General features: G+C 43.8%; 2 protein-coding genes across 2 annotated transcripts in view; one reads left to right on the top strand and one right to left on the bottom strand.

Moving 5' to 3' along the window:
* LOC311105345 (uncharacterized protein) overlaps positions 1 to 1,410 on the top strand; it is a 42,799-nt gene extending 41,389 nt beyond the window's left edge. Inside the window, exons 19-21 of the mRNA XM_084147469.1 lie at positions 585 to 774; positions 905 to 1,188; positions 1,325 to 1,410. Of these exons, the coding sequence (XP_084003595.1) occupies positions 585 to 774; positions 905 to 1,188; positions 1,325 to 1,332 (482 nt within the window). The 3' untranslated portion in view covers positions 1,333 to 1,410. The remainder of the gene's footprint in view (positions 1 to 584; positions 775 to 904; positions 1,189 to 1,324) is intronic.
* Positions 1,411 to 5,650: 4,240 nt separating this feature from the next.
* LOC311105346 (four and a half LIM domains protein 1-like) lies at positions 5,651 to 26,416 on the bottom strand (the record flags this gene model as incomplete). The annotated part of the gene is made up of 6 exons (XM_084147470.1): positions 26,357 to 26,416; positions 15,952 to 16,133; positions 9,525 to 9,702; positions 9,208 to 9,377; positions 6,111 to 6,297; positions 5,651 to 5,805 (listed from the first exon to the last, which is right to left on the bottom strand). The coding sequence occupies exons 2-6, from the start codon at positions 16,105 to 16,107 to the stop codon at positions 5,651 to 5,653; spliced, it is 846 nt and encodes a 281-aa protein (XP_084003596.1). The 5' UTR covers positions 16,108 to 16,133; positions 26,357 to 26,416.
* Positions 26,417 to 27,091: the final 675 nt, after the last annotated feature.

Here is a 27,091-nt window from a genome sequence, read left to right as displayed (position 1 = left end):
ATAGTGTGCCCCTCCCCCCCCTCTCCGTCCCTTGCTAGCTCGCTCTGAAAGATGCGAGTGTTTTGTGTTCTCGGAAGTATAGCAACTAATCAGTCTCCTCCATTCCCAAAAAATCTTAGGAGCCGATTCTTAGCGGAATCGAACCTTAACTCAGAAATGGGAGTCGACACCGGGAGTCGACATGCAAGGAGTGGAGGAATAAATCATTTTGGAGTCGACTCTCCACCACTACGTCATCGGCGTTAACTTTAGAAAAGAGAAAGGCCAGCGACAGCAGAGAAGGCCGAAGTTAAATGAGAATAAAATACTAATTTTGCGAGGTGGAATTGAGGTACAGTGATGGTAGTACAGGTGCAGTGCTTAACCATCTGAAAGGAACACACCGTGAGACCCAAACCGTTGCAGGCAGCACAGCTGCATTGTGAATGGCAGTTTAAACATGAATAATTTCTTTCGATTTGTCACATCCCTGGTGTGTGTAGTGGGTGCATACACTGTATGTGAATGGCTTGTCTGTTTGCACAGACACCACTCCCTCTGTGTGCATATTGAGTTATCTGCCATCTGCTTATTTGTCCCTGCAGACGACGAGGCAGCCCAGACCGGAGACGTCGCCTTGGAGACGGACGGCCTGGATGAGGAGGAGCGTGGACTGATCCGCAGCGAGCCAATGGGAGTGCGGGAGGAGCCGCTGGGCAGCGTGAACGGGAAACCGGAGGCGGACGACAAGGAGAACAGCAACAGAACCAGCGCTGAGGAGCCTCTGGCTGTTAGGTATGACTCACTCACTCTCACACACACACAGAATGCCACTCCCAAATGCTCTAGACACAATGATATAGGACTATTTTGGCTATAGGCATCTTTCATTCACTCCCTCCCTCTCTCCCTCTCTCCCCTGCAGTCCAGTGCCTAAGGGTTGTTTAGTTGGGGGCTCAGAGTTCCTGAATGAGGACTCTAACATGCTGGCCCCGGGGCTGAATGGTAAGCCTGGCCCCTGGAGCTTTGAGGAGCTCATTGACCTGGGCGTCAACTCCAAGGGCCGGCCCCTCATCAATGCCGACGGCCACAACCAGGGCCTCATCGACTGTGACGGGTCCCCCGAGGGGCCCAGGGTGGCCTTCGAGGACAAGGGGACCCCCGTGGCCACCCTCCACCCCTCCAGTCAGCCCATCGAAGCCCTGTCAGGTGAGATAAAAGTATTTTAGAAACAACTGTTTGTAAAGTTGATTTACTGCTACTGTACTGCACATGTTGTATAGAAAAGTGAATAGCTTTGTGAATATCAAATATTGACACTTGTTTTCTCTCTCTCTCTCTGTAGAGATGTGAGGCTGCAGCTTTCCCTTCAGAGGCCTGTGAATATTGCGCTCCTAGAGTTCCTGTCCAGCTGAGCTCCAGACCCCCCTACCCCCTCCACACACACCTACCCACATACACACACCAGCCCTTAGCCAGAGGAAGAGCACATGGGGTGAGGGGGAGACGGTGACTGCCAGAACGCTAACTTTGCACCCCCCACCACAAGAAAATAAAAAAAGTTTTCAAATATCTAAAAAGAGAAACAAAGCTTCAGGGAAAATCTCTATTCCTTCAATGTACTCGCTGCAAGGGCTCTCATCCTTCCATACTTACAACATTTGACTCGGTTCTTTTTTTAAATGTTGTTTTGTTCATACTGTTTATGTTTTTTAAGTGTTGGGCAGGGCGTGCAACGTAATTTATTAATTTTGGCTTCTTCGTAAAATGTAATTACTGTTATCTCATGTCTAGTTTTTAGGGGGGTTAGTCTTGTTTGAGAATATTCCAGGATGTATGTACATAACACTTTGCTATATGATGGCTATGAGTTCATTACTTCTCATGTCATGATTGAGTCAGGAAACTCTAGTACCCCCCCCAGATGTGATAAAACACATTCTGATTGGTGGGGAGTGGGCTGGGGCACCTGGGTACTGTAGTCTCTCAGGGTCTGCCTACAGGGGCCCTAAGCATCTCCAGTGGGTGAGGGAGCAGTTACACAAACGTGTGTTATGACCTGCCGGTGCCCAAGCCAGGAGCAGCACTATGTAACTCTAATCCCATCCTACCCAAATTGTAATCCGACCTAGAATTCTGGATTTGTCTGGCTGGCGGCTTTTCCTAGACTTGCTCTCCTTTAAACTCTCTAGGCCCTATTCTTCCATGGTTTACCCCTCTCCCCTGTGCCCCAAAGGGCTGGTCAGAGCCCCTCTGCCTCCCTCGCCATCTCCCACCACTCCCTCACTCCTGCTCTTCTCCTTAGGGCCACTAGGAGGCACTCATGTCTATAAATCAAACAAATGGTTTTATGAAATGACTGTTGCCTGCTAACCTAAGGTAGCAGGCAGAAAATCAATGCCTGAGCGGGGTCGGAAGAAACCGGAAACATACAGTTTTCAAGCTTCGCCTCTTCGCTGCTTTTCGCCTGAAACCCGGATGTTTCCGGTTTTCCTCCGACACCGCTGAGGGTGGTTGCCTACTACTTAGAATTTACAAACTGAAGGATGTAGGAATTTGACAAACTGGTGATTTAGTAAATATTTTAACTGTTGCTGTTAACTTTCGGTTCCTGGTCTTTAGGTTTATGTCCTAAGATCTTGACATGTTATGGTTTTACATGTATATAGACTTAATGGTTTACTAACTCATATCAAATTCTAATTTAATTGTATCCTGAGCACTGAAATATAACTTGACCCCCAGCAATGACTGCATGAATCTATATTCTTACCATATGAATGGCTATAGCCCATAACGGAGTAACGTGTATGTTGGTTAATTGCAGTCAGACGAGGTCCATGAGTTTCATTTTACGTCACTTCAGAATTGCTAATGACTTTTCTCTGAGGGGTGTACTAGTCCAGAAACGAACTTGAATGGTTGGAAGTTCTCTCTTACGACGCCCAACGTTCCTTTATAGGGCTAAAATGTATGTTCTGTCAGGCATCTCAGAGCTGTTTTGACCCGGCTGTAGATGTATGCAGTGTCTCATACATTCCCTGTCTGTCTGTGTAGCTTGTTCAAGACTAATTCCAGTGCTTCTCCACTAAGCTTCTGTTACCTCTCCTGGCAAAAAAAAAAACAAAGAGCAAAAAAACATTTGTATCAATTATTTTTATAATAATTTGGCTGTCTGTTTATATACAGTATATGAAAATATATTTCGACATATTTAAGTGTTATTGTATTATGTATATAATCAGTATTGAGCCAATGCACCCATGGGTGGGGTGGTGTACTGGGAATGGATGTTAAGTCTCGTTATCTGTTACTTTATTTAAATGTTGGTTCTGTTAGACTCGTGCCCTTTGCCAGGGTAGTCAGTGCTGTTACCCTATGCTCTGTTCTAAATCAAGCCCTATCTCTTACCCACTGGGTACTTTTGTAGATTGGATCGGTGTAAGCAATATGGCAACGATTCCACAAGGTTAAGCGATTATATTGCTTATACCTATCAAATACTTACAAATCACCTCAAGGGATAGGGATTAAGAGTTGGTGTGGAATTGACTCAGGTCAGGTTTGGGTGTTACCCATAGGGCTACAGGAAACCCTCTTCTCCAGTACTCCATAAGCCTAGGGCAGGGGATCCTCATACTGTAGAGGGAAGATGTCTGTGTACGTTGATTGAGGGCATTTTGTGAGGCTCTAAAAGGTTCTACTTTTCATCCCCCAACCACCTCTGATAATTGCCTTGGTTCCCAACTGAGGGGTGGAAGACGCAGAAATGTTCTAGTGCTTTTTCACATGGTGTGAAAGGTTGCAGGGATGGTGTCTGAAGGTTACAATAGGAACGTTAATATGGACTGCCACTACGCCACACACCTCTCTGTGTAGCAGCAGTGTGACGGAGTGAGTCTACCACTAAATGATGGAGACGGCAACAAATGCCATTTGGTCAGTCTTGTTCTTGTCTCGTTTATGGGTTCCTTAAAAGCTGTGTCCAGAAGCTTGAATTCCCTATGCTTGAATCGTCCAAAACAGAGAGGTTTGGGGACCTTGTTTGCCTCATAATAAACTTGTTGACTCTGTCACGCTAATAAACCAGAAGGTTTCTCTGAAACGGCTTTATATTATAAATGTCTAGACGGAGGCCCATGAGCTTTGAGAATGTAACTTTTACTAAACAAACAAGCCCTTAATAATTTAACACGCTTCTCTCTCTGAGGATAAACTTTTTTGTTTTCATGTGCAAACAGTTGTATTATTCATCACAACATCAGACGCTTTGCACTGTGGGAGGTTTTCCACTTTTAGAAAGAAAGGGTTGAAAAGCTTTCTGAAATGAATTACATTTTGGAGATGGGGTTAACTTATCACCAAGAAGTAGCTTTACTGTGTAGGCCTGTTGGAGAGGTGTGGTATTCTTGTTTCTCTATTCTCTCCTGTCTCCTCCCATCCAGGCCGTCTATGAACTCCCCTCCTTGACTTGACAAACCTTTTATCTATTCAAAAGTGCAGGGGATTGCTGTAGACTGGTTTAGAATGAAACACAGGATTGTTCCTTGGTCAGTGCTACATGGCAGTGGCGCTGGCACATTCAGTCACAGATACTGTAGATAGGGCCAATACATGAGTCGCTGCTCTAATACTAGAAATGTTCCAGGTCCTGTTATGTTTTTTAATTCCGATCCTTATCTGCATCTGTGGGCCTGAATACAGAGCTAACTGTTCTTAATGATCTCATGATTCAGTCGCTATGACAGTAGAATAGAATGCCTTAGATTGAGAAGACTGTATTTTTATTTTATAGTAATTAATAACTAATCAAATGTGTCACGTCTCCTTACTTCGGCCATGACAATCATTCTACCCGACCAGGGCTACAGTGTGAATATCAATAGCTTTCTGGAGGCTTTTCAGACCCTAACCCAAGCCATGTCCACAAATTATATTTGTAAATATATCTAGTGTTCTGGGAAGATATGAACCGTTAAAAAAATAAAGTTTTGCTAAGTAAAAGTAGGCGTTTGTTATTTCTGTCTAGCAGGTGAAAATAAACTCAATTTTGTTGCTTGCCTTTATTGATCCACCATAATGTGCATTCACATCCCAAACTTTCACTCCACTTCAAAAAGATACAGTATGACTACATGATTAGATTACTATCTCATAACACCACTTGATACCTACAAAAAATACCTACTTTGTCCATACTGATTATTACATGAAGCGTTCGTTATATGTCGAAACCCTCATACATAACCGCTCTGCAAACATCACTTCAGAGATGCCATGACTGATTATTTAGGAAAGCTAGAATATAATTCAAGAAGCAACAGGAAACATGTAATTGCCATATTAGTATTCTCAAAGCACTGGTCCAGTAAGGCACTGAAAATAGCATTCCCTAATATGGCTATGCAGTGTTCAAGCTTTTTAGTATTGCATATCGCAGGCCCACAAAAGCAAACCAGTTGGCGTGTGTTAGTATTCATCAATGACAAAACACTGGAACAAGATTCATATTCAGCTGCTGTTCAAATTAATTCAGGTAATTGACCTTTCTCTGTAGTTTTAACCCTTGGCTTGACCGCTCAACTTGAGTTAGTTGGCACTAGTTGATGTTCTGGCCCTATCAAAACATGACTGACAGACATAACTTGTTTGGCCCTCTGGCTGGCTGTGCTCACAGCTTCTTAGCACAATCAGGGCAGTAGATGTTCTCTCCGTTGATGACAAAGCGCTTGTTGGCCAGGGAGAGGGAGCATTTCTTGCAGTTGAAGCAGTATTCATGCCAGGAGTGGCCCTCATAGTTCACCACGTTGGTCCCATGGCCAAACCCTGTATTATGGGAGATGGTATTTGCAGCAGTCAGCATAGTATTGGGCCAGATATTTGATGACCAGTGCCGTTTACAGCCAAAATATAATCTCAACAATGCCACATCCTGCACATAATTAAATCCTTTATCATCTCTTTTACCATATGTAAAAATGTATGCACACATGACTGTAAGTCGCTTTGGATAAAAGCGTCTGCTAAATGGCATATTATATTATATTATATTATATATAAAAACAGAGCATCTGTCCATACAATAAATATCAGGCATACATGGTCATGTAAAATGTGTGTGGGTGTCTGACCTGTGATGGGGTTCTTACAGCCGTTGCACTGCTTGGCAACGGAGGTCTTGTAGCAGTCCACACAGTAGACGTGCTCCTCATGGGAGGTGAAGCGGGTTCCGGCCAGGCTCTTACGGCAGGTACGACACACAAAGCACTCAGAGTGCCATGGCTGGTCCTGGTAGCTTATACCACCTGAAGTGATGGGCTGAGGGGAGAGAAACAGAAAGCATTTCCTTTAACTTGTACCTTAAGAATACTATAATTAGGTCTACTGTAATTACACTGTCATACGGGACAGATAAAAATGTACTGGGGGAGGTGTGGTCCAAAATAGGGGAGGGTTGTCAAACATGAGTTTTTGGCTTTGGGGAGGGTTGTATGGTTTCCCTGGTTTACATTCCCTCTTCTGCTCATATTTTCCCTATAAACAATGGCTTGACTTACTTTTGATATTACCCTAATAAAGTTTAGAAACGTTTGTAAAGGTTTGGTATGGTGTGGTTATTATTAAGCTTTAGCTACTGCAGGCCTATGATATGAAGACTGACTCCAACAGTTGAACTTGAGGTGAGGAAGACTGTTTCAGGCCTACCAGAGTTACTCCTATAATCTAACAATATAATGCTTATCTTTATACAAAATATTTGGATTGAAAATGTACAAATTACTTGTGTACATCTATATCTGTACAGCAGATGCAGTACCCATCTGACATAAAGAAATGCATGTTGGTGTCGTAGCATGCTGCCGGCATATCTCTATCTCTCTGGGGTATATGATATTAATATCATACAGCAGACACCTAAGCCATAGATAGGCCTTTGCATGCAATGCCCTGATGCATTTAGTGCTGAAACTTCTGACAGCTGGACAATTCTTGTTTTAGGAAAGTAGCCTAACCCCCCCCCCCCCCCCAAAAAAAAAAAAAAAATAGGCTGTAAAGTTTTGCATATGCTGCACATCGAAACACAAAAAAATGGTGTTTTTGTAATTTGTTATAGGCTGTTTTTAAGGACACGTAAATGTGACTCATTTGGCCAACATCCCTTGTTTATTGATGGCGCTGGCTGCGCCAGGTCGGATCTGAATGAATATGGATGTCCATAAAATTTCTAAACTGTCCGGTAAATTAAAATCTTCCCTGTCATGTTGTCCGGTGCCAAATTTTCCTACAGGAAACTCTGAAATGGCATATTGTTTTTATGAAGATTTTAGAATATTCACATGAAAATCTGTCTCCAATTGGATGGAAACCTAGCTATAGACCCCCTAAAGACTCTGGCAAGGGCGCTAGTCCAGTGTCACTTATGCCTGCACAGCATTGTTCACCAGCAGCTCCAAACATCTAAAGATAAAAGACTAAGGATAAAGAAAGAATAAGCTAGCAGCCAAACAAGCTTGTAAGAATTGTACTTCCTCCTCATCTGAAGGTTGAGCATTCTTTCGTCTCTATCTCTGTAATGTGTCTGTATCTCTGTAATGTAGTAATAATAATAATGATAATAATGTGTCTGTATCTATGTAATGTGTCTGTATCTATGTAATGTGTCTGTATCTATGTAATTTGTCTGTATCTATGTAATATGTCTGTATCTGTGTCTGTATCTCTGTAATGTGTCTGTATCTCTGTAATGTGTCTGTATCTCTAATGTGTCTGTGTCTATCTCTGTAATGTGTCTGTATCTCTGTAATGTCTGTATCTCTGTAATGTGTCTGTATCTCTGTAATGTGTCTGTATCTCTGTAATGTGTCTATCTCTGTAATGTAATAATAATAATAATAATGTGTCTGTATCTATGTAATGTGTCTGTATCTATGTAATGTGTCTGTATCTATGTAATGTGTCTGTATCTCTGTAATGTGTCTGTGTCTATGTAATGTGTCTGTATCTATGTAATGTGTCTGTATCTATGTAATGTGTCTATCTCTATAATGTGTCTGTATCTCTGTAATGTGTCTATCTCTGTAATGTAATAATAATAATAATAATGTGTCTGTATCTATGTAATGTGTCTGTATCTCTGTAATGTGTCTGTATCTCTGTAATGTGTCTGTATCTGTGTCTGTATCTCTAATGTGTCTGTATCTCTGTAATGTGTCTGTATCTCTGTAATGTATCTATCTCTGTAATGTAATAATAATAATAATAATAATAATAGTGTCTGTATCTATGTAATGTGTCTGTATCTCTGTAATGTGTCTGTATCTGTGTAATGTGTCTGTATCTGTGTAATGTGTCTGTATCTATGTAATGTGTCTGTATCTCTGTAATGTGTCTGTATCTATGTAATGTGTCTGTATCTGTGTAATGTGTCTGTATCTATGTAATGTGTCTGTATCTATGTAATTGTTTATGTATTTATGTTTAAAAAAATAGGGACCACAATGGAAATAAGTCCCTGACTTTATTGTGCAATCCCGGTCACTTTTAAAATATTTGTGTATATGTATGTATTTTTTAAACGGACAAATAAGATCAATCAATCAGTCAATTCAAACTGTGCAGCGGCCACTGTTTGTTGAGATTGACATAGTCTATTTATTGTGGTGTTGAAAACGCAAACCATGATATTGAAGTGCCCGAAGTCGGTATGCTTTGTTTTTTTAATTTCTTATTTCTTATTATATTATTTTTTATTTTTTGCTTTGTTTATTGGTTGTGTGTTGCATTGGCACAGAAACCTGTTGTTGGAACATTCGTTGCATATATTTTATATAATTATAAATATGGCATCAAAATGTTGAAAATCCGATTTCCCCCTAGTCTGCAGCCGGCTTTGATCGTAGTGTAATGAAACAGGCAGGGAGTGTGAGCTCGTCTGTGGTGGTCGGTGAACCATCAACCTTCTGGCCCCTAGCCCTACGTGGCATTGACTGTGCCACAAAACCATGTTGAAGTGGCAAAGTTGATATCCACGTTTATAAACACAGGGTCACTACAGTTCTCGTTATGTGTGGTCGTAAACATACTTTAGAGTTAATTCTATGAGGGGGAGGATGTTCAATTTGTTTTACAGTAAACGGGGAGGGTCACAATATAAGGGCAAAATTCACAATATAATGAAATATGTTTTTCTGTATGTGGGTGTGTGAAGGGGCAGATTTTGTTTTTCACCTGCTTGCAGTGGAAGCATTTCTTGGCAAACTTCTTCTCATGGCACGGGCCGCAGTAGATGTCATCGCCCTTGTTCAGGAAGCTCTGCGAGCGGATTGGCTGCTTGCACTCGAAGCAGGTGAAGCACTCCTCATGCCACACCTTCTTCTTATACTCCACGTTCTGGGTGCCTGGCAATCAAAGATACAATAGATTACAATAAAAACACCTGTTTCATACAGTGTGGGAATTGAAAATGTAAACAGCAGCCACGTGCATAGTGCTAGGTCACGTTAAGGACAGATGAAGAAGTGCATTGTGGTTATGGTTAAGCACACCTGGCATGACCACCTTGTAGCAGGCCTGGCACCGGTTGCCATCCTCGCAGGAGCCACACTTGCCACACATGATCTTGCCGTCGTCCCTGGCGCTGAAGGGCTCGTTGGCCAGGGGCTTGTAGCACTTGGCACAGCGGAAACAGTCCTCATGCCAGTGGCGGTTCTTATGGTTCAGCTCCTGGACATGGAGGAGGGGAGAGGGTGAGGAGTGAGATACATTCATTCACATGAGCTTCATACACACCTCATTAAACTGAGGCTCATTTCTTAATCAATTGTAGGCTACGGTATTCAGAAGGGTTTGCCATAAAACAGACTATGTCCATCTGGAAAGCATTATTAGCATTGGAGATGAAGTGAATTTGAGTGCAGCGTAGCATGAAGGACTGCCAGCCAATACGGGCAGTCTGAGGTAGACAGCAATGGTGAAACGATCCTACAGGGTTAGTTAGTAATTATAGTGTCTTTAAGACAAGTATCAAATCAAAACACATTTGATTGGTCACATACACAAATGTAGCAGATGTTATTGCAGTCTCCGTACTGCTGTGCTGTTTGTTGCTACTTGGCTACCTGCCAAACTATTCACGTTTTACTTTTAATAAACGTTTAATCAATCTCTGTGTTCAACAAATTTACCAACTTTTTAGTTTTGTCCTCACTCATCTTTTTTCGTTAAACTTTTTCACCCCGGACGTTTATCCCGAGACAGAAGAGTCATTTTCCTGTGCGTTTTAGCTGCCAACTTTACGTTATTTTCCTTTTTTCCATCGCAACTTTTTTCCCTTATTCAACTTTTTCACTCCGGACGCTTTATCTGGACATGGTTCATCAACATCTTCAACAGCCGAAGCTAAGTAGTAACATTAACATGATGTCTTCTAATTGCAGTCGCTGTACTCATAATATACAGGAGAATTCTCGCCTTACGGCGAGAATAGCTGTGCTACAAGCCCAGCTTCAGACGCAAGGGTAATATCAGTGTAGGAAAGGAAGAAACAGCGTCTGTGCCACCAGTAAGTACAGACAGTAACGTTAGTATAAATCCCCCCGCACAGTCCCCGCAGCCGGACAACTTTCTCATGGCTTCTGGAGGGAAATACTGTTGGAATGCTCAACCGGTGTCGCTCATTCAGCCGACAGAAACCTTCAACCGGTTTTCCCCATTATGTAGCGAGTCGGAGTCTGAGTCTGAGTCTTCTCTAGTCTCTACTCCTCCCGTTACGGGGTCTGAGACTCCGAAGGCTCCCACCATTAGCTCTGACAAATTGAAAACCCTAGTCATTGGCGACTCCATTACCCGCAGTATTAGACTTAAAACGAATCACCCAGCGATCATACACTGTTTACCAGGGGGCAGGGCTACCGACGTTAAGGCTAATCTAAAGATGGTGCTGGCTAAAGCTAAAACTGGCGAGTGTAGAGAGTATAGAGATATTGTTATCCACGTCGGCACCAACGATGTTAGGATGAAACAGTCAGAGGTCACCAAGTGCAACATAGCTTCAGCGTGTAAATCAGCTAGAAAGATGTGTCGGCATCGAGTAATTGTCTCTGGCCCCCTCCCAGTTAGGGGAAGTGACGAGCTCTACAGCAGAGTCTCAGCACTTAATCGCTGGTTGAAAACTGTTTTCTGCCCCTCCCAAAAGATAACATTTGTGGATAATTGGCCCTCTTTCTGGGACTCACCCACAAACAGGACCAAGCCTGACCTGCTGAGGAGTGACGGACTCCATCCTAGCTGGAGGGGTGCTCTCCTCTTATCTACCAACATAGATAGGGCTCTAACTCCTCTAGCCCCACAGTGAAATAGGGTGCAGGCCAGGCAGCAGGCTGTTAGCCAACCTGCCAGCTTAGTGGAGTCTGCCAATAGCACAGTCAGTGTAGTCAGCTCAGCCATACCCATTGAGACTGTGTCTGTGCCTCGATCTAGGTTGGGCAAAACTAAACATGGCGGTGTTCACCCTAGCAATCTTATTAGGATAAAGACCTCCTCCATTCCTGCCATTATTGAAAGAGATCGTGATACCTCACATCTCAAAATAGGGTTACTTAATGTTAGATCCCTCACTTCAAAGGCAGTCATAGTCAATGAACTAATCACTGATCATAATCTTGATGTGATTGGCCTGACTGAAACATGGCTTAAGCCTGATGAATTTGCTGTGTTAAATGAGGCCTCACCTCCTGGTTACACTAGTGACCATATTCCCCGTGCATCCCGCAAAGGCGGAGGTGTTGCTAACATTTACGATAGCAAATTTCAATTTACAAAAAAAAAAATGGCGTTTTCATCTTTTGAGCTTCTAGTCATGAAATCTATGCAGCCTACTCAATCACTTTTTATAGCTACTGTTTACAGGCCTCCTGGGCCACATACAGCGTTCCTCTCTGAGTTTCCTGAATTCCTATCAGACCTTGTAGTCATAGCAGATCATATTCTAATTTTTGGTGATTTTAATATTCACATGGAGAAGTCCACAGACCCACTCCAAAAGTCTTTCAGAGCCATTATCGACTCAGTGGGTTTTGTCCAACATGTCTCTGGACCTACTCACTGCCACAGTCATACTCTGGACCTAGTTTTGTCCCATGGAATAAATGTTGTAGATCTTAATGTTTTTCCACAAAATCCTGGACTATCGGACCACCATTTTATTACGTTTGCAATCGCAACAAATAATCTGCTCAGACCCCAACCAAGGAGCATCAAAAGTCGTGCTATAAATTCTCAGACAACACAAAAATTCATTGATGCCCTTCCAGACTCCTTCTGCCTACCCAAGGACGTCAGAGGACAAAAATCAGTTAACCACTTAACTGAGGAACTCAATTTAACCTTGCGCAATACCCTAGATGCAGTTGCACCCCTAAAAACGAAAAACATTTGTCATAAGAAACTAGCTCCCTGGTATACAGAAAATACCCGAGCTTTGAAGCAAGCTTCCAGGAAATTGGAACGGAAATGGCGCCACACCAAACTGGAAGTCTTCCGACTAGCTTGGAAAGACAGTACCGTGCAGTACCGAAGAGCCCTCACTGCTGCTCGATCATCCTACTTTTCCAACTTAATCGAGGAAAATAAGAACAATCCAAAATTTCTTTTTGATACTGTTGCAAAGCTAACTAAAAAGCAGCATTCCCCAAGAGAGGATGGCTTTCACTTCAGCAGTGATAAATTCATGAACTTCTTTGAGGAAAAGATCATGACCATTAGAAAGCAAATTACGGACTCCTCTTTGAATCTGCGTATTCCTCCAGGGCTTAGCTGTCCTGGATCTGCACAGCTCTGCGAGGGCCTGGGATCGGGAGAGACACTTAAGTGTTTTAGTACTATATCTCTTGACACAATGATGAAAATAATCATGGCCTCTAAACCTTCAAGCTGCATACTGGATCCTATTCCTACTAAACTGCTGAAGGAGCTGCTTCCTGTGCTTGGCCCTCCTATGTTGAACATAATAAACAGCTCTCTATCCACCGGATGTGTACCAAACTCACTAAAAGTGGCAGTGATAAAGCCTCTCTTGAAAAAGCCAAACCTTGACCCGGAAAATATAAAAAACTATCGGCCTATATCGAATCTTCCATTCCTCTCAAAAATTTTAGAAAAAGCTGTTGCGCAGCAACTCACTGCCTTTCTGAAGACAAACAATGTATACGAAATGCTTCAGTCTGGTTTTAGACCCCATCATAGCACTGAGACTGCACTTGTGAAGGTGGTAAATGACCTTTTAATGGCGTCAGACCGAGGCTCTGCATCTGTCCTCGTGCTACTAGACCTTAGTGCTGCCTTTGACACCATCGATCACCACATTCTTTTGGAGAGACTGGAAACCCAAATTGGTCTACACGGACAAGTTCTGGCCTGGTTTAGATCCTACCTGTCGGAAAGATATCAGTTTGTCTCTGTGAATGGTCTGTCCTCCGACAAATCAACTGTACATTTCGGTGTTCCTCAAGGTTCCGTTTTAGGACCACTATTGTTTTCACTATATATTTTACCTCTTGGGGATGTTATTCGAAAACATAATGTTAACTTTCACTGCTATGCGGATGACACACAGCTGTACATTTCAATGAAGCATGGTGAAGCCCCAAAATTGCCCTCGCTAGAAGCCTGTGTTTCAGACATAAGGAAGTGGATGGCTGAAAACTTTTTACTTTTAAACTCGGACAAAACAGAGATGCTTGTTCTAGGTCCCAAGAAACAAAGAGATCTTCTGTTAAATCTGACAATTAATCTTGATGGTTGTAAAGTCGTCTCAAATAAAACTGTGAAGGACCTAGGCGTTACTCTTGACCCTGATCTCTCTTTTGACGAACATATCAAGACTGTTTCAAGGACAGCTTTTTTCCATCTACGTAACATTGCAAAAATCAGAAATTTTCTGTCCAAAAATGATGCAGAAAAATTAATCCATGCATTTGTTACTTCTAGGTTAGACTACTGCAATGCTCTATTTTCCGGCTACCCGGATAAAGCACTAAATAAACTTCAGTTAGTGCTAAATACGGCTGCTAGAATCCTGACTAGAACCAAGAAATTTGATCATATTACTCCAGTGCTAGCTTCCCTACACTGGCTTCCTGTTAAGGCAAGGGCTGATTTCAAGGTTTTACTGTTAACCTATAAAGCGTTACATGGGCTTGCTCCTACCTATCTTTCCGAGTTGGTCCTGCCGTACATACCAATACGTACGCTACGGTCACAAGACGCAGGCCTCCTAATTGTCCCTAGAATTTCTAAGCAAACAGCGGGAGGCAGGGCTTTCTCCTATAGATCTCCATTTTTATGGAACAGTCTGCCTACCCATGTGAGAGACGCAGACTCGGTCTCAACCTTTAAGTCTTTACTGAAGACTTATCTCTTCAGTAGGTCATATGATTGAGTGTAGTCTGGCCCAGGAGTGTGAAGGTGAACGGAAAGGCTGGAGCAACGAACAGCCCTTGCTGTCTCTGCCAGGCCGGTTCCCCTCTCCACTGGGGTTCTCTGCCTCTAACCCTGTTGCAGGGGCTGAGTCACTGGCTTGCTGGTGCTCTTTCATGCCGTCCCTGGGAGGGGTGCGTCACTTGAGTGGGTTGAGTTACTGACGTGATCTTCCTGTCTGGGTTGGCGCCCCCCCCTTGGTTTGTGCTGTGGTGGAGACCTCTGTGGGCTATACTCGGCCTTGTCTCAGGATTGTAAGTTGGTGGTTGGGGATATCCCTCTAGTGGTGCGGGGGCTGTGCTTTGGCGGAGTGGGTGGGGTTATATCCTTCCTGTTTGGCCCTGTCCGGGGGTTTCTTCGGATGGGGCCACAGTGTCTCCGGACCGCTCCTGTCTCAGCCTCCAGTATTTATGCTGCAGTAGTTTATGTGTCGGGGGGCTGGGGTTAGTTGGTTATACCTGGAGTACTTCTCCTGTCTTATCCAGTGTCCTGTGTGAATTTAAGTATGCTCTCTCTAATTCTCTCGTTCTCTCTTTCTCTCTGAGAACCTGAGCCCTAGGACCATACGTCAGGACTACCGGGCATGATGACACCTTGCTGTCCCCAGTCCGCCTGGCCTTGCTGCTATTCCAGTTTCAACTGTTCTGCCTGCGGCTACGAAACCCCTACCTGTCCCAGACCTGCTGTTTTCAACTCTTAATGATCGGCTATGAAAAGCCAACTGAGAGACCTGAGCCCTAGGACCATACGTCGGGACTACCGGCCGTGGTGACTCCTTGCTGTCCCCAGTCCGCCTGGCCTTGCTGCTATTCCAGTTTCAACTGTTCTGCCTGCGGTTATGGAACCCCTACCTGTCCCAGACCTGCTGTTTTCAACTCTTAATGATCGGCTATGAAAAGCCAACTGAGATTTATTCCTGATTATTATTTGACCATGCTTGTCACTTATGAACATTTTTGAACATCTTGGCATGGTTCTGTTATAATCTCCACCCGGCACAGCCAGAAGAGGACTGGCCACCCCTCATAGCCTGGTTCCTCTCTAGGTTTCTTCCTAGGTTTTGCCTTTCTAGGGAGTTTTTCCTAGCCACCGTGCTTCTACACCTGCATTACTAGCTGTTTGGGGTTTTAGGCTGGGTTTCTGTACAGCACTTCGAGATATTAGCTGATGTAAGAAGGGCTATATAAAATAAAAAATAAAATTGATATTGCGGGTGTAGCGAAATGCTTGTGTTCCTAGCTCCAACAGTGCAGTAGTATCTAACAATTCACAACAATACACAAATCACAAAACGTTTTTAAAAAATCTGTGTCCGTGACTGAATGCTGACTGTTGCTGCTTATTGAGGAAGAACAGATAAGAAACACTGGCCTTAATCTGCACATATGAACTGAAGCCAGTCAGCCTACTGAACACACACACATACACACATTTAAGGGCACACACAAACACGCACACTCACAAGGACAGTCCTACACACACAAACACAATACCCACCTTGGCATCAGCCCCAATGGGGCGACGGCATTCTGCGCAGGTATTGGCACAGAGCTTGTCGAAGCACTTTGTACACACGTGCTTCTCTTCCTTCTTAACATACTTCTTCCCATGCAGGTTGTCACGGCAATAGTAACAGTCGAAGCGTTCAGTCATTGTGGAAGTAGCGTAGCTCCTCGGCCCTGTACCAACACAAACAACAATCACATTTACTATTGGGGATCAAGTCATGTATACATGATTAACTCGTCAAATTAATTGATTGACAAGTAAATAAATGTAATTAGAGATTCATTGATTGGAAGTATGTAAACTGTCAAGGCTCTAGTTTAGTTGGATGTGATGTCCCAGAGTCACCACAGGGAGGCAGTGTAGGTTACATTTTGATTGAGTCAACCACTACAGACTTCTGCGATACAGATTGAATAGAGCCCTAGATCTCAATAAGGTCCATGTGAGCCTACGAGAGAGTATCCAGGGACATGTAATACCTATATGACTTATGTAATACTTAATATTCATCATATTCTTATACTATGATCCTCAGCTCTCTGCAACCCTTCCCTGCGTAATGACCCTGGGCCTTCCAAAGTCCTCACCTGCCATTAACACATACACACACACACACACACACGGCCTGTCATGTGTACTGATTGACAAAACATGGTCCTGTCTATGGGGCACCCAGACACACAAAAACCTATCCATCATCCAAGCTAAGAGAGACATGTTCAAGCTGGCATCCCAGTAAGTGTCCTGTCCTCTAATCAGAACCAGCCAGGTGAGGGGCTTAGCACCGGCATGCCAAACAGCTGAGGGAAGTGGAAAATGACTGCCTCAAAATGGCCCACAGATTTCTGCCTGTCCTGAACAGAGCTTTAGCGTGTAGTCATCACTCTGTGTCTGACTCGGCCCCACGGGGACTGGGTGACTTTATCAGGCTTTTCTGGAAAGTTTAGGCCATATTTTTAGAGCGCTTGTCTCACTCACTCCAACACACCCCATCCAACCACCTCCTCTCTCACCTTTGTGACCTTTTTGGCAGTGTCGTTTCATTGGCTCTTAGTGTAAACAAAAACGTCCCCCTGCTCCTCTCATCAACATACCAACATTCCCATCACAATGGGCAGAGACATAGCTGTTTCCTGGAAGAGATTGGTGTGTGTGTATGTGTTCTAGGGCCTCCCTGGAATGAACCATGCTCTTTCAGCCTTTCAGCGACCGTATGTGTCATCTGGATCATCTAAATTACGCCAAAACTACCAAAGGTCAATCAGTCTGGATCTCTATGCTGGGGTTAGCCGTTTGGGAGCCAGAACGAAATTATCTGTGATTTATGAGACACAACAGATGAGAGTTGAGAAGTATCTTAATCCGGTTTAAAAATGAGAGTGATGGAGAGAAATACTAATGAGGGAATGACATTATATCCTGGTAGCCATGGGAACACTGCAAATATTTACAAAAGCCAATTGGTGCTCTTCGAGGTGTCTGGGGATGTGTGTGGTGTGTGGTGAACTGAACAGGATTAGTTTCAGACGCTGTGGTATGTGCTCTCTCCCAGCTGTAGTGTCCAGTGAGGATGGATGGGTGGGTGGAACAGGGGAAAGAGAGAGGCCTGTCTTCAGCTGTGCCAGAGGGATAAAGGAGGCAGCCTGGCTTAAGCCCCGATACTGAGTCACCGGTGAGTCACCCCCATTCTTATCTCAGTGGTACGAGCCAATCAGGATCAGTCCATCAGAATCAAATTGGCAGGACTGGATCAGTGGCTAGATTAGGGGGAGTAGGGTAGCAAAGTATCACAGTCTCAGAAGCCCGAATCCATCTCAAATTGAGTAAACCATGCATTCCATTCTGGTTTGTAAGCACTGTGCCCTTGTGGCAGGGACATCACTGGGGCCGAGCTCCCTGCCATCCAGGACCTCTATAACAGGTGGTCAGAGGAAGGCCCCAAAAATGGTCAAAGACTCCAGTCAACCAAGTTATAGACTGTTCTCTTTGCTACCGCACAGCAAATGGTACCGGAGCGCCAAGTCTGGGACCGAAAGGCTCCTGAACAGCTTCTACCCCCAAGCCATAAGACTGCTGAACAGTTAATCAAATGGTTACCCGGACTATTTGCATTGACCCCCTTTTTTTTTTGCACTGACTCTCTTGCACTGGCTCTATGCACACTCACTGGACTCTACCCACACACTCACACATACTACACTGACACTCCAACACACACATACACACACACTACATATGCTCACACAAAACACACACATACATATTGACGCCACACTCACACATAGACACACTTTCACACTCTTCACATGCTGCTGCTACTATGTTTATTATCTATCCTGATTGCCTAGTCACTTTTACCCCTACCTCAACTACCTCTTATCCCTGCACCTTGACTCCGTACCGGTACGTACAGGTACTCCTTGTATATAGTCTCGTTATTGTAATTTTATTGTGTTACTATTTCCTTTCTTATTTAGCAAATTTTTCATACTTTTTCACTTTGCATTGTTGGGAAAGGGCTCGTAAGTAAGCATTTCATAATAAAGTCTACACCTATTGTATTCAGCGCATGTGACAAATAAATGTTTTATTTGATTTGATCAAGGCCCACAGTCAGAGGAGTGACTTTTGAGGACACTATGGGTGCCACTGTGCCACCGTGACCATTGTGGGTCTAGATGCCTAATAAAAGGGCAGAGTAATTAAACGCTAAGCCTTTCAGCTACCGCCAATCACACAGCTCCCCCCACAGAAACAGAAATGGTATGCACCAGCGTTCTGTAGGAGGGGTTGGAGTATACCACTTTGGTCCCTGGGGTGGGAAGCACTCTACAGTGGAAAGGTCCGAGTAAGAGCACAGTGAGTGGTGAACCAGGATGGTGCCAGGGAGCCTGGCTCTCACCACCATTGATGGCTCACTGATGGCAGATCAAAGCCAAACGGCTCCCAGAGAGAGAGTTATGGAGGTCAGGCAGATCAACTGTTAGTATCTACCATGTGATACCTCTGTCTGACTCATAATGTACCAAATTAACATTGAATGAATCATCTTTGATTCACTACTGACTGCCTAAATGATGCTGTCCCAAGGACTTCATTTCCATTAAGTGCATTAATCCTGCTGTAAATAGCATTGCCATGAAAAAGGTCAAACTGTCACTTTTCTCCCAAAAAAAATCTTTCAACCTCTATGGACCTTTTTTCTCCCTCTGTGATGTCACAAGACCTTTGTTTCCTTCCACCAAAAAAAGTATCAATAATCAGAAAAAGTACTCCAGGTTCCCAAACGTTTTTCAATTCTGACCCACTAAACAAACCCATGTTTCTAACCAAGACCCAAGACGAACTTCCCACAACCCACCAGTCAGTGTCTCTGACCGGACTTGAGAAAATCTCCCCAAACCACCACCACTATTCCAGCACTAGGTATCAGTAATGGAATAAAATCACATGAACAAGACAAGCATCAATCACAATGCAACAGCCTATTTCTTTACCTGAAAGTCTGTAAGCCATGTTTAGGTCCAGGTAAGGAGAGGCGAAAGACAGAACCAAGGACCGGAGGAGAGAGTTGCATCCACACAGGGTGATCCACAAGGTATAGGCTATATATACCCGCCCTCTGATCCACGCCCACAGCTGCCCCTCACCCTCTCACCCCCTCACCCCCACACCCCCTAACCCCCACACCCCCTAACCCCACACCCAAATCATGAACCATTCCATTTTAGGATATGCATCAATATAATAGAGTGTATGGGAGGGGGGCAAAGAGGGATTCCTAAGGTCTGGAATGAGGACCACCAGAGGCAACAGATAGTATACCGCCACTGCCCCTATGATATTTGTTTGTTCGTGTGTAGAATGTGTTTTAGTACATGAATAGGTTCATATCAAACATCCGAAGAAGGGCTGAGAGAGTGAAGCACTGCAGTAACCCTTTATATTACCATAAACACTTAGAACATGGTGGAAGGCTTTTTAGGAAATATGCGTGCGTGCGTGCCCATGTTGCGTCTGCATGTGTGTGCCTGTGTGTGTCTACAGTATGTATTTGTGTGTGTGTCTGTATTTACATAACTCAATGATGTGTGCTAAAAACTATGTTCTAAAGCGCTCCCAGCCAAGGTTATTTTCAAGCACTTTGTTTTTCAGTGTTGAATACTTCTATGACCTTAGTGGTTCTCAACAAAAACATTTCCTTGAAGGTACCGAAGATGACATTTGTAACACAAGGGAACTATACGCCACAGGCCAGGGATCATCAACTAGATTCAGCCATGGGCCAATTTTTTCTTGAGCGGATGGTCGTGGGGCCGGAACATAATTACAAATAATTTGTAGTCTGCAAATTGACCGCAAGAAGCCCAAACAGATATAACATTTGACTAAAACATAATAATTTCAAACCTTGCTTACGTTTGTATATGATCACATACACTGAGTGTACAAAACATTAGGAACACCTGCTCTTTCCATGACATAGACTGACCAGGTGAATCCAGGTGAAAGCTATGATCCCTTATTGATGTCATTTGTTAAATCCACTTCAATCAGTGTAGATGAAGGGGAGGAGACAGGTTAAAGAAGGATTTTTAAGCCTTGAGACAATTGAGACATGGATTGTGTGTGTGCCATTCAGAGGGTGAATGGGCAAGACAAAAGATTGAAGTGCCTTTGAACGGGGTATAGTAGTAGGTGCCAGGCGCACCAGTTAGAGTGTGTCAAGAACTGAATAATCATGACTCATCATCAAGTCAATGACCAGAGTAAAGAGATCCCCTTTGTTTGTTGTTACCCTAATGAGTCTTCCATGTCTCCGCACTTAAATGACATCCTATCCTCTACACAGAGCACTACATTTGACTAAAGCTCTTTGGACCATGGTCAAAAGCAGTGCACTATATAGGGAATAGGGTGCCATTTGGGACAAAACCCATATCAATCAGGAGAACAACAACATTACAGGCCAGACAGGGGACAACAGATCCAACAGAAGAGAATAGAAAGCAGTGGCTGTTTGTTTAAGGCATCTGGTCGTAATTGCAGATTTGATTTGTCCCATTACTGATGTTTATTCAGTCATTGCCGGTCTGTTTATATCATCTGTCCCTCAAACTAAACCCACAGAGAAACATTAATGATCAGGCAGGCACCATGGACACCACACCACACCACTTAATGTCTCCTGAGTGGCGCAGTGGTCTAAGGCACTGCATCGCAGTGCTAGCTGTGCCACTAGAGATCCTGGTTCGAATCCAGGCTCTGTCGTAGCTGGCCGTGACCGGGAGACCCATGGGGTGGCGCGCAATTGGCCCAGCGTCGTCCAGGGTAGGGGAGGGAATGGCCGGCAGGGATGTAGCTCAGTTGATAGAGCATGGCGTTTGCAACGCCAGGGTTGTGGGTTCGATTCCCACAGGGGGTATGAAAAAAATTATAATAATGTAAGTCGCTCTGGATAAGAGCGTCTGCTAAATGACGTAAATGTAATGTAAATGTTAAAGCCCCCTGAGGAAGAGTCCTGTCTTCTCTTCTCTGTTTAGTACAGATGTAGGATCTTAATTTGAGCCAGTTTGCTACAGCAGGAAAATAATCCTGCAGCAACAGGAAATGTGAATTATTTTGTGGATTATAATGAATGGACAGTTTTGTAGGGGTTGATATGTTTTTCGTAAGGGAAAATCAACTCAGAAATGTCCAACTTCAGAAGCCTTTTTAAACCCCAAACACACTACAAGTTTAACATTTCCTGCATTGCAGGAAATTTATCCTGCAACAGGGTGATCAAATTAAAATCCTACATCTGTACGCTCATCCCCCACAATTCCCCTTTCTGCCTTGTACGGCCTCCATCAGTTATTCTCTTAATTTCTCTCTCTCCCTCCATCTCTCCCTCTCTCTCCCTCCATCTCTCCCTCTCTCTCCCTCCATCTCTCCCTTCATCTCGCCGTCTGTCTGGAACAGGCAGTTGTTTTGTTGATTAAAGCTTTAAAGCTGTCTATGTTTTAGTACTGTACAACAATATAAATCAGTGTGTGTGTGTTTGTGTGTGTGTGAATGTGCGATTGTCCGTGCATATCCCTGTGCTCATGCGTGTGTGTAATGTTGACAGCGGTGTGACAGGCTCGTTTGCGGGTTCGGCTGTTGAGACTGTGTCTATTCTCCTGGTAGACAGTAGCAGAGGAACGTGGGCCCACCTGCCCACCTGTCAGTCCCTTAGGTCCTGCCCTATACAGGACAGAAATAGCACAACACACTCACCCTGGCTCCATCAGCAACAACAAACCTCACCAGAACCACAAAGAGCTTTTCTAACTACAAGATGTACAAGATGTGGTTAGTTAGCCAATAGCCATTCAGATGTGACTCATACTGTAGGAAAATGGAATACCATCTTTCTAATCTACTGTGTCATGTTGCAGTGTGTCTGCCTGTCCAACAGAGATGGGGACTCTTTACAGTCTCAATATAACCAGAGATCTAGTGCATGGAAAGCTATTTCCAACACAAATTAGATGTAATGTGTGTTGATGGAGTGTTCCTCTCTCTCTGGGGTGTGGCCTCAGTCTCTACTCTCTCTAGGAGAGATCAAAGAGGCTGTTCGGATGAAAACCTGGCAGCAGTTCTGTAGTGGTGGTGGTGGTGATGGATAAGGCATAAACATCACATATCTAACCAGACAGAGTCTTATTGCTCATGTTACCAGGGGGATTAAATAGGACGCCTGGAGTGGACTTCCTGACCAAACGCAGGAATAGGTCCTGACTAGGTCATTAGAACATGCCTCCACCTCTTCTACTGTGCAGACTAGCATACAGACACAACCTAAGATCACCATAGCACTGTTCCCTGTGAGACAGACATATATATCACCGAGGTCCACTGGCAACATGCATTATTCATTTGGTGTTTGTGTAGGTGTTTGACTTGTCAATAACAGATTTTCCAGGACCAGTACTCTGGCAACAAATGCCAGTCTCTAATCATGATACATAAATGAGTTAATGGATAGTTGTTATAGCCCAGACAGAAACAAAAGGCCGGCCTTTCCAATGGTTCATTTCTCAGATGGTTCCCTCTGTGTGTCTCTCTGAGTTCTGTTGTGACTCAGTCACCATCTGCTCCTGGTCCTGGTCTCTCTGAGTTCTGTTGTGACTCAGTCACCATCTGTTCCTGGTCCTGGTCAGTGGACAGGGTAGTGATAGGGTCATCTTATCTCTGTCAGAGGAGTACTAAAGTATTACTGACTGACCACCACACACAGGGAGACAGTGAGAGCCACAGCACTACTGTATATCAACACACGTTACCTAGCAACAACAGAGGTGCGGGTAGAGTTGTGAGGTGTAGACTGACAGGGTCAAATATGTGTGATTTCTGAGTGGACACGAGGCTGAAAGGCCACAGCCATTTTGTCAACAACTGACATTGTCACATCCATATCCACATCTCACAACCGGACGGGACATAATATCCACAACACTCGATTCAGGAATGACTCGTACTCGCGCACAGAGGTGTGTGTGTGTGTACGTCAAGGGCAGCAGGGTGGGGTACGTGGGAGGATTACTGTATGTGTGTGTTTTTACATTCAACAGCCCCCAAACTTGTTCTTCCATGATGTAGAATTCAGACACACACACACACACACACACACACACACATTGATAAAGACTTCACGGTGGGCAGGCCAACACTTCAAGCTCCCATTGCTTCTGCATGACTCACAGCTCTCTGGAACTCTGAAAAGGTCAACTGCTCCAATAGCTCAGTCTGCTCGGTTCATAGGATAGGGATAAAGAAATCTGTCCCCAATATATGTCAAGTTGACAAGATAGGATCAGTAGGACAATGGAAACAGCACGTAAAGAAAGACAGACTCACTTGTTCAATGGGCGTGAATTTCCCACTGACTTCATCCGTCCCTATAAGCCAGCAGACCGCACTTAAAAAGTGGTGAGGCCCCAAGTTGCATAATATGGTTAAATTCATGGGACGGAGAAGTATGATTACATCAGTATAGGGTTTGAAGAGTGACACACAACTAATGGGAAAGAGGGAGAGCAGATCTGGGAGTGGGTTATGAGCTCTCTCTTTCTCTACCTCTCTCTCTCTACCTCTCTCTCTACCTCTCTCTTTCTCTACCTCGCTCTCCACCTCTCTCTCTCTCTCTCTCTCTCTCTCTCTCTCTCTCTCTCTCTCTCTCTCTCTCTCTCTCTCTCTCTCTCTCTCTCTCTCTCTCTCTCTCTCTCTCTCTCTCTCTCTCTCTCTCTCTCTCTCTCTCTCTCTCTCTCTCTCTCTCTCTCTCTCACAATAACAGAGAGAGGTGTGGATGAGGAGAGGGGTAAGGCAGAGAGGTACAGTTCTGAGAATGCTACCCACCCACCCTCACAGCCAGCCAGCCAGTCAGTCAGACATACTACATTGCCTAATTAGGATCTTCTCAGCAGTCAGCTGGAAGGGAGCATGCTGTATCATTGTTTCATATCCTCTACTCATCTACACTCCCTCGCTATCCCTCCCTCCCTCTGTCCTACTCACACACACACACACACACACACACACACAGTGAGGATGGAGAGACGAGGGCTACTGCTCTGAGGCACTAAGACTTGCTCCATTTACTAAGATGAATGAAGATTGTCTGTACTAGAATAAACAGAGGACACTGATGCTTCAGAGGCTGTCTTCTTGGGCTCTGCAGTAACTGATGTGGGCCATACAGGAAACACAAGGCCCTCCAGTAACTGATGGGGGCCATACAGGAAACACAAGGCCCTCCAGTAACTGATGGGGGCCATACAGGAAACACAAGGCCCTCCAGTAACTGATGGGGGCCATACAGGAAACACAAGGTCCTCCAGTAACTGAGCCCACTGATCTAACATCATCATTGTCACAATGTGTTCCAATGGGCACCCTGTCTGTGAACATTGGGTCCTGCTGCTATTGCTGGTGTGTCAGGCTGATATGACTCAACTTTGCATGAACAAATTCTTCATGAAGGCACAAATGCTCACATTATGAACGAACAGAACTGAATCAATTAGTCTGGTTAGAGACAAGGAGTGTACTGTAAAGTACCAGATAATGTATCTACCATATTATGAAAAGATATGGGCACTAAACCCAACCCAAAGAGAACATTGTTCAGTATTTTATTGCCTAAAATGGTGATGTCATTGGTACAATGAGAGCCAGTCACAGTAGAGGAGGAGGGGCCTCCCAAGGTGTTCTGAGGCTGCTGCTGCTAGAAGAAAATGACATCATACATTTGGCTTGGCAGCTGGCCAAACCAGTAAAGTGTAGCAGGGCTGAGGGCAACCTACTGTACTGTGTGTTTCAAGGGAGGGTTTTTGGGCTGACCTTGAATAGCCCAGTCGTTATGTAGGCTACTAAATGTAGGCTACTATTATGATGGTATTTTTTAGCACTGATGATGTCAACATGGGCTCAGGGCCCTATTCAATTAAAACGGGTTACCAGATTTAAACTACAGGATATGTCCAAAACAGCATTCTGTGACGTCCAGTTTCTTTCTGTGTCCCATTGTAAACAATATTTTGCTTGAGGTAGACAAATGCTGCTTTTGACCTTTGCCAGAAACCTGGTTTCAGGATTTGATTGAATCGATTACATCATGCGTGTACAGAACACAATAAACCGTCTATAAAAAGGTTTTCAGTGAATAATTGTTCTTTATGTCAGTAAAACTATGAAACTTGGAATAACAATCATTAGTAAATGTAATTGACCAAACTGCTCATTTTAAACCATTAAAAGCTGACCACATAGGCTACAGTAAATTACCAAGTCAGACACTACCCATATGCATATAGACACTTATAGATCTTTGGTTTTATCTGAACTTTGAAAATCTATATATTGTGGTCAACAAAATGTACAGCAGCTACTTTACAAAAAATACTTGAGATTAATGATTGCCAATAGGCTAACATGCACTACGAATAATAACAGCACATGCCTCCAGGTATGGGAAATTACTTTATATCACTGACTATTACAATTCCAGCCCTCCTTATCAGACCTCTTAAGCTGCTTCAAAGCTATGCTGCCCACTACAAGGAATATGATTCTGTAAACCAGCATTCAATGCCCAAAATGCACATGCACCTTGTGTCTAATGTTTTTTGCATTGACCCAATGTCAGAAATTAACAAAAACTGACAACAAATGTAATTCAAACATTTACTCATGTCATAGACATAACCGGAGTAAAGAAATATATGTTATAACAAAAAAGTTCACATTTTACGCACAGTCGGTCCACTGGAACTTTCCCAGTCAAAGAAAAACTTGATTCCAACTTTATAACATACTTTCATAGCTTTTAGATTGTTTTTTAATTCTCATAATATGGGATTTGACTCACCTGTCTCCACACCGAAGCGTCCAACGGTAAGGTTTTTAGCGGGGATGTACCAGACGCGTCGTTGACGCTCCTTAAAAGCAAGTGGAGCTCAGAAAAAAACTGCAGGATATGATCCAAACCACTCCGTTCATATCAACAATGACCTCAGCCAGGAATTTACAAGCTGTAGCTAATAGGTTCTCACTGGCTAACACTGGAGGTAATGGAAGCAATTCTGTTGCATTCAAAAGGGCTTCTGCTTCACAAAGCGCAATAGGCTACTCTTTGAGAACAGGTATATGAATCAAGCAAACTCAATAGAAGTTTGTAATGTTTTAGTATGGCCTGCATCTCTTGGTGTAGCCCAAGCACTATGCTTTTTTCATTACATACATAGATTTCATTGCCCTCTGAGGAGGATGACTTGTGCTGTCCAGAAAACGAATTAAGGATGAACAGGTTGACATCTATATGTCATCTATATTATCCATACAGTATGTATGCCAGTATTCTCCAGTGCACCCGCACCTCCTTCTTTGGTAATGTATATATTTTGCAGAGAGAGATTGCAACAAGATGAGTCACACTCAGGCTAAGTAGATACATTAGGTGTATCCTTGCTTACCCTTCCTCGAGCCTGAACAGCTGTGTTACTACAAAGGAATAACACAAGTAAATATTATTTTGGATACAATGGAACCACACACGTTCTATCATGTCAGGTACTGTATCAATGACAGAAGAATAACCATATTT

This window comes from Coregonus lavaretus (assembly GCF_964263955.1).
Source record: "Coregonus lavaretus genome assembly, chromosome: 29".
In the NCBI taxonomy this organism is placed as follows: Eukaryota; Metazoa; Chordata; class Actinopteri; order Salmoniformes; family Salmonidae; genus Coregonus; species Coregonus lavaretus.
The sequence above is the reverse complement of the archived record's forward strand: the minus strand, read 5'-3'. Positions and strand labels throughout refer to the sequence as shown.